This window comes from Pollachius pollachius (genome assembly GCF_949987615.1).
Source record: "Pollachius pollachius genome assembly, chromosome: 9".
In the NCBI taxonomy this organism is placed as follows: Eukaryota; Metazoa; Chordata; class Actinopteri; order Gadiformes; family Gadidae; genus Pollachius; species Pollachius pollachius.
The window spans coordinates 21,282,214-21,290,883 of record NC_136942.1 but is presented as its reverse complement, the minus strand read 5'-3'; the positions used below and the strand labels follow the sequence as shown (position 1 = coordinate 21,290,883).

The 8,670-nt window shown below is 47.9% G+C and overlaps 1 protein-coding gene across 1 annotated transcript; it reads right to left on the bottom strand.

Moving 5' to 3' along the window:
* Positions 1–4,125: 4,125 nt before the first annotated feature.
* lrrc10b (leucine rich repeat containing 10B) lies at positions 4,126–5,379 on the bottom strand (the record flags this gene model as incomplete). Its single annotated transcript, XM_079743107.1, has 1 exon — positions 4,126–5,379. The coding sequence occupies one exon, from the start codon at positions 5,377–5,379 to the stop codon at positions 4,126–4,128; it is 1,254 nt and encodes a 417-aa protein (XP_079599233.1).
* Positions 5,380–8,670: the final 3,291 nt, after the last annotated feature.

The window sequence follows — 8,670 nt, the reverse complement described above, 5'->3', positions numbered from 1 at the left end:
TAAACAAAAACGTTTCAATTCTTTTTTTTCTATAGAGGGTCTGAAGGTCATTTTATTTTGGATTAGGCCTATACTATTTCATCTTGCAGAATCATCCCTTCAACAACGAGTCCGACAATAAGCCAATGATGCTAAACGGGTAAAATACTGCTTTAATGATGCGTATGTAAATTCACTGCAAGTATAGTGGCTAAAAATACCAAAAACACAAACTAGTAATGCTGATGATTCTGGCGTCATGTTCCACGGATGACACTTGACATTTGAAACGTTGCGTTTTGCTCCAGTCCCCCAGAGCCATGTCATAGCACGGCACAGGGGCCAGAACGCCTTAATCGAGGGAGAGGACCTTGAGCTCATCACATTTCAACCGAAAACAGCCCACATGGTTCGGTGGTTGCTCAGTTTGGATTTCATGTTATAATCTGTATTATTAAATCGTTCAAACGTCATTGTATTTCTTTTGGGATCATAATTATTTATGTCTTCTTTGGTTTAAGTAGAACCGTGTTATGCTGTGGTAAAATCTAATAAACAGTATGATTTTATATGTTTCTATTATTTTGTAGGTATTCTTTTAGGATTTATCAGTTTATTTCACAGGGTCAAATCCGTCAGACGGGAACGTGTAGGCCTATACGACGAGGATGGATTAGGCTACACTAGAATCTTTATCTTGAAAGTGACCTTGGCTATAACCTGGTTTCTAAAGGGACGAGTCCTGTTGTATTATCTACTCATGTAACAACCTGTGAACTACCTGCGCGTCTCTCTGCTCTCTCATGTCTCAGGGCACTGAAATAATGCGACGCCAGCCGAGCAGAGATTCCCGGGAAACGGGATTCACGCGGGAGACGAAGCCCCAACCGGCGGACCGCGCGAGTAGACCCCCTCTCCCCCGCCCGGTCATGTTGCCGATCAGCAGATATAATGACCTCACGGTAAAAACATCAATCCCCCCTACTGTGCTGCGTTAGAGCGCCATCCACCGGCCGCTGTCTTGGGGCCCGGAGGAACATGCCCACCCAGAGCCGCATAGGAAAAAATGTTAGTGAATATTCTATTATTTAATTTATTAAATGTGTCTCGATTTAATTTCCTCTCAACGCCTCATTGTTAAGATTGATTTGTTTGTTGTCACTTTTTTTTCATTGTAAATAAAGCGGCTGAGATGTGTTATTGGACTGGTGTTTTGTGTAGGAGAGCTCAGGGTTTGTCCTCAACGAACAAATAATGCTTTATTTGTTCGTCATCCTGGAGAGACCGCTGGGTCGCTCACACTTCATTACCCGTTACTGGAGCAAGTACGTCCCTTTTGTCTTGTCAGGGAAGGGAATACGATCACACACACACACACACGCACACGCACACACACACACACACACACACACACACACACACACACACACACACACACACACACACACACAGAGTGTAATATGATTATATAAATTACAATTTCATGAAATTATACATATTAACTATAGTTTTTAATCTTTTTCTTTTCTGGGAAGGGAATGCGATCACACAGACACACACACACACACACACACAGACACACACACACACACACACAGTGTGATATGATTATTTTAATTTAATTTCATGAAAATATACATATTAATTACAGTAACCTATGACATCTCCCAGAAACTTCTGGAATTCCTTGCCCTTCTGAGTTCACTGACCTAAAAACTTCCGGTCCACGTCTCCAGGTTCTGTGACCCCACCGTGGGTCTGAGAGCTGGACCCACCAGCGTCCGTCCTCGGAGGAGCGACGACTACGATGGGTGAGCCACGGACAGGTCAACACACTGCAGCACGGTGCCGTCAGCCCCCTGACTCAAACGCACCCTGCAGCACCCCCTGCTGTTACTCTTCAACAGGTGGACGACTCCGTGGACAGACCCCAAGTCTGATGGAGCACGACAATCAGTCCCCTGGGAAAGATGTTTCTCCAATGAACCCGTGTGGGCCTGGGAACTAGCAAATGCATGTGTTGAATTATAGAGGAAATTTCGCAAGAATTGCGTATGATAAGGATGTCCCTGTGTGGATATAAGCAAGGTAGATAACGGTCACCCGTAATCATGGCCCTCTTTACATTAGTATAGAGAAAAAAATATATAATAACAATGGAAACCTACAACTAATTTGAATAAACACAATAAACAACACATTCTGTTCTCTGCAGCAATCGAGTCCTCTGATTTAATATTCAGTGTCTGATTCAATATTAAAATGGTTTCTTGTGGTAAAGTTATGGGTAGAGCGAGGCATGTAGAAAGCCGAGAGAGAGAGAGAGAGAGAGAGAGAGAAAGAGAGAGAGAGCTGCTGATGGATCCCTGGTACAGTAGACACCGCTGTGACCTCCAGAGAATGAAACAAGTGTAAACGCACCGCTAAAATAATTATAACTAAATCACGGACGCCTGCTGTCCCCGTGTACGTCTGTTATCTGTCACTGTGTTTTACTATCGAGTCACTGCGGCAGAACACAGGCGACGGGGGCGGGGGTGAGAGGCCCGAGGAGCCGTAGTCCAATAGCTAGCCGTAGCCGCTGTGTCGCTTATTTACAATGCTGCCTACTCGTAAAAACACAGCAGGACTTATTAGACATGATGTACAGTAATAGCTACGTAAACACACACACACACACACACACACACACACACACACACACACACACACACACACACACACACACACACACACACACACACACACACACACACACACACACACACACAGACAGACAGACAGACAGATATACAGACAGACAGACGCATCTAGGTTGACGTGTGGACTTCACACCTGCTGACTGCAATTATGTGTAGTGACAGTGCTAGAAATCATTCATCATAAAATGCCTTCTAAAAAAAATAGTAGTACAGTATGGAAAGAAATATATACATATAGGCCTATCAGATCTGATACATCATTTTACATCAAAGTTAGGACATCATGAAGTATTTATCATATAAACAGGAGCTTTGCATGGAGGCTGGTCTGAGGTCCCTTGGCTGGGAGCAGAAACTCACAGCGACAGGATCTGATACACTGCGGCACGAGTGCACTCATAAATATTTCAACTGCCAAATAAATATTTCAGTCACCAAATGAGACGTGAGAAGCGATACGTGGGGAGAAAGACGATGGGGTTACACCCTGGGCACCGAGGGGACTTCGGCCAACACTTAGTTTGACGCGGCATAGGGTAAACAAGTTAGGGTGGAATTAGTAGAGAAGGGGGATGAATGACAATAGAATTGTAAGTCGCTCTGGCGTCATGTGGTGTGTGATACATGAACTAAAGTACATCATACAAACTCATTGATCAGTTTCTTTTGATTTGGGATGCTCTGTGAAGACCTCTGCAGAGCTAGGCCTCCACATGCCTTTTTATGGTGAGGTTGCTTGGCTGCTGCTCTAATAATCGTCCTCTCTCTGTCCCCCCACTCTCTCTCTCTCTCTGTCCTTCTTGGCACGGAACGCCCCACGTCTGCATACACAACACTGACAAGGCTTTGGGGGCTGGTTAGTGTGTCATAAATATTTTGCAAATTCATGTTCCAATACATTTAGAAACATAGTGAACGTGTGTACAATTTCCGTTAATCCTGCTTGAGCTATTGTGGCCCCCGATACAGAACAGAGCGCTAACTACCGGGAAATGACAAAAAAAAAATAATAATAATTATAACAACAAAATTGACACTGACTTGGTGAACTCAATAAATATTTAATAAGAAAGTTATATTATTCACACTCAGTAGAATAGAAAAACCCCATCACATTGTATCAGTTGTTTTGTAAATTATATCCTTTCCTTGAAGAGACAAACTAAAAAGATGCATCCACAAACACACACATCAAACCGTCACCTGAGGCCTCTGCTGACTTGTCAATTAGCAAATGATTGAGATGTCGAAAGTGCTTTAGTCCATTATTTCATAATGTCCAGTTCACTCATTTTCACAGGTCAGTTAATAAGTTACACATTAGCAGCACCATCCGATTCACAACACTAAAAAGCTTTTTACTACAATCCCATTGCAACTTTTGCCTCAGCCGAAAGCAGTGTCATCATTCCTCAATGGCTCGCCATCAGAGCCCGCGGTGCTCCTAGCGCCCTCCATTTTGTCTCCCTGTCCCCTCAACCTCCTCCCGCTCCTCGTACTCATAGTCCATCCGGCCCCTGTCGTACTCCAGCGCGTCCCCCTCGTACTCCAGACCCTCCGCCTCGCAGATCAGCTCCTCCGTCTCGTACTCCACCCCCTCCTCGTCGTACTCCAGCCCGGTGCTGTCGTACTCCATGCCCACTCGCTCCGGGCTGCTCTCCCCCTCCTCCTCCACCTCCTCCTCCTCTTCCGGCGCCTCCTCTCCGTCGGCGGGAGCGTCCCCGTCTCTGTCGCCCTCGTTCGCCACGCGCCCGGGGCTGGCGCCGCTGTTCTTCAGGATGCCGTGGATGACCCGCTCCTCCTCCTCTGCCAGCGCCAACTGCTCCGCCGCCTCCTCCTTCGCCCTCCTCCGCCGCTCCTTCTTGTCCTCCCGCTCCTGCATGGCCTCGGCCGCCCCCTCTCCCACCAATGTCACCTCCTCGCCTACCCGGGGAGGGCCCTCCACGGGGTTGTGGTCGTAGGAGAGCAGCTGCAGGGTGGGGAGGCGCCGCAGGCTGGGGAAGTTGGAGATCTTGTTCTTGTCCAGGTCCAGCACCTCCAGGCCCTCCATGCGCAGCAGCACCTTGGGGAACTCCTCGAAGCGGTTGCCATACACCCACAGCCCCTTCAGGGACTCCATGCGCACCAGGTCGCTGGGCAGCTTCTTCATGCGGTTGTCCCCGATCTGCAGCGAGCGCAGGTGGGGTAGCTCGTACAGCTGCTTGGGGAAGTACTGGAAGTAGTTGCTCTCGATCCACAGGCAGCGCAGCTTCTGCAGGTTGCGCACCTCGGGCGGCAGGCACACCAGCCGGTTGCTACCCATGTAGAGACAGGTGAGGTTGACCAGCTGGCACACGGCCGGGGGCACATCCTCCATCTTGTTGAAGTCCAGCGCCAGGGTGCGCAGGCCCTGCAGGTTGGCGATGCGCTCCGGAAGGGTCCTCAGGCGGTTCCCGCAGGCGTAGATCTTCTCCAGGTGCATCAATGTGTACACCCGGCAGGGCAGCTTCTTAAATTTATGGTAGCACAAGTCCAGCACGGGGTCGCCGCTGTCCAGCATTTCGTCGACCCCTAGGGGCAGCTCCCCTTCCTCTTCCTCCTCCTTCCTCTGCCTCGCTTCAGCCCTTTCTGCAATATCCTCCGCCGTCTCCTCATCCTCCTTTTTCGCCTCCTCCTTCTCCTCCGCCTCCTCCTCTCCCTTGCTGGAAGAGCTGCCCATAACCGGTGCCTTGGTGACTCTCCTATCTGAGTGGAGACGGGGTCAGGGGATGAGGTATGGTCTGTGTCAGGTCAGCCCTCAGGCGGGATGTGTTTGTTTGCTGGTGGATCCCACTCACAGTACCAGCAGCGAGGGGCAGCATGTTGGTCCTGACTCTACACGCTCTCACAGCGGGCTCCCAGGCTGGGGACAGTGCATGTCATGGGTCTCTTTTTCCTCTTCATTGAACTGTCTAAAGTCACATTTGGTTAGATAGGGTGAGGGGAGAGGGGAGTCACCAGCGTGATGGTTACTCACCCACTGGATAATCTAACGAGTAGTAATAATGGTAGTAGTAGTAGTAATAGTAGTAGTAATAGTAATAATAATAGTAATAGTGGTAATAATACGATTCGATTCGCTGGCGATTTTGGGTGAATCCAATAAAGTGCAGCTTAATTTTAATTAAGCCTAAGCTTAGGCCTACTTGAATGCATTATAGAGCTTCAGTTACAAGCTTTTTCACCCTTTTTTTTAACCAATTCCTTCACCTTACCCTTTGCAACTTTTGATAAATGTATGAAATGTGATCAGCGTGCAATGGTGCCCACGGCGCGAAGCAGAGAGGTCTTGAACCTTAAAGTTCGACAGATGCAGGTTATTCCAAATGTGTGTGCACAGAGGAGAGCATGCATGCAGAAATGTGTCTGCTGAGGCAACAGTCCCGTGGCCGCTTGCGTGCTCTTCCTGTCCGCTGAACCGAATGAGACCACACCGCTCCGCGTCTACGTAGTTCGATGACCTGGCCGGCAGCACAGAGAACCGTTTAATAAAAGTACATCCTTCAAGTTAGAGCGGCTCCCTCTCGACACGTCGCCGACGTCCCGAAGTCAAAAACCTGCACGTCAAATTGACGTGCGAAAACGTAGCGCCAACTTCTCCAACTGTTCAACGGTTGCACACTTCTGCATTTCACGTCCATCAGTGGGAGATTTACGGTCGACCGTACTCGCCTCCCTCTCTCTGCCTCCCTTAGCAACCAGTATGGGAAGGGGATCACGTGGTCTCCGGTGTCCGTGTGCGCGTCCCCGCGTGATTGCCTGATTATGAAAGAAAGGAGAAACAAATGAGCGTGCATATTAAATGTCAGCATGAGGTATTGGAGATGGTGGCATGCACAGGCTGTAATATCAGCTTTGTTGCGTCACACTCCAGATGACGCTTATATAAAATTGCTCCATATTTTCTGTTGAATTTGTCTCACATGTTATCGTCGCTCTCTTTCTCGGGTTTGGCGGCCATGAGAAAAGTTGACTGACTGACGGGCTGCTGCTGGGTTGTGCGACTCCGCAGCCGAGCTGTGGAGCTGAGTCACAACGCATGACACGGGGGGCCGACACACTGAGGGGCGCCGCTGGGATCCGGTGGGACAGGCATGGGAACTGGAGGGTACTGCTGTCTGATGCGGTGCGCTATCAAAACCGACTTTATCTGCAAACGTTCACTTTAAATCGGAACGACCCCCAAGTGACCCCCTGCCAGACAATGCAGTAGGCTACATAACTTCACTTCAAGTTTGATCACCTCACTTCCAGTTTGCTTCGGCAAAATACATTTTGCCTAAGCAAATTTGGGACGATTTAAATCATTGTGTGATTCAGCTGGCTAGCGATGCATGCGGTTAGGGAGACGGTTATTGCCCACCCTGTGTCTACTGTGTGTCTATATGTAGGCCTATTATTTAATTTTGAATAAGCAAATTCAGCTAAATCTGCTCGGGATTTTGGTTGCTTTCACAAAAGATTTGGGTTTTGGAGGTCAAACGAGGATGAGAAAGGTGTATTTTTAATAGAGGACACTAGCACCATCTGTTGGTGTCCCTGTGTACCTTCAGACGACGCGTCAGCAGACGACTGTCTGGGTTTATCCACACAACTTGTGGAATGTAAATGTAATGTAGAGCAAAATGTTATGCAATTGTGAATTTAGACGATTTTGCTTGCATTTTCCAACACATTTTCCAACAATATTCTAGATATAATTGTGAAGAGAGAACGCAGTTTAAAAACAGACGAATAAGACCTAATTCGTCAGTATTTTTAGACTAATTGTTATGGACTCAACTGATTCTTTCACTATTTGGCTATATCCTCGTTGTTGAAGTCACTTTGGCCAAATTAGTCTGCTAAACAAATGCAAATGCAATGTACCAGCATTTCCAGTTCAACTGTACTCCTGCTATATCAACCCTTTAACACACAAGGGTCTGTAATTGCATTTCTTTACCAGAAAAATCGGAGTTGCGTTATTACCTTTCCCACAACTCTGCTGAAACGCACGCCACACGCACGCCACATTTGGGGATGGATTTCATTGAGCCAATTGCGAATATGCCAGCGGTCGGGGATACACGCGGATTGGTCCGGGATACGCGCGGATTGGCCCACCATCCCTCGAATGATCGCTCGGAATTTAGAGTGAATGAGTGGGTGAATCTGCGAGTGAACGCGTTACGGCAGAAGATCCAATTGGAGGCGAACTATTAGGAATGATCTCGGCGAAAGGTGAGCCTAAAAGGGCGTCATTGTGCTGATCTGATTGCAGCAGAGGAAGGATTCCTGGACTCCAGTTGACGCACGTTGCCTTTATTCTCTGAAGTAAGTAGCCCATGCGATGTCTGCGTTAACTGTTGCATCTGTCTACTCGCTAACCAGTGATCTAGAATTAGAAGGCCATTTGAACGCGAAATGGACATGATGATATTCAATAATTACATATTACATTACGGGTAATGTAATTGTAACAAACCCATAGTCCATTTAATCGAGCTGTAATTTCAATGTATTTTGTGATTCAAATGTAGCCTATGGATATCGGATGCTTATGCGACGTGTCGATGCCGGCATAAACGGTCGTCGTTGCCACGCCAAACCATGTCACTTCTCTTTTTTCATCATCAATTATTCCCGAAGACATTTCTGTGGTCTCTGACCTTACTAGAGTTACACTCGTTTGTCTGGTTAACGTGCGCAGAGCAACAGGTTAGAGTTGGTCCTCGCCTCTTGAATCCCGGTGCTCTCTTAGGGGCCCGGGGCCTGACCTACAGAGATTTATACATGTCTGTCTCTTATGGGCCCGGGGCCAGACCTACAGAGATATACATATCTGTTTCTTAGGGGCCCAGGGCGGGACCTACAGAGATATACATGTCTGTCTCCTAGGGGGTAACCCTAGAGAGATATACATGTCTGTCTCCTAGGGGCCAAGTGGCGGGCCTACAGAGCTATAAATGTCTGTCTCCTAGGGGCCAAG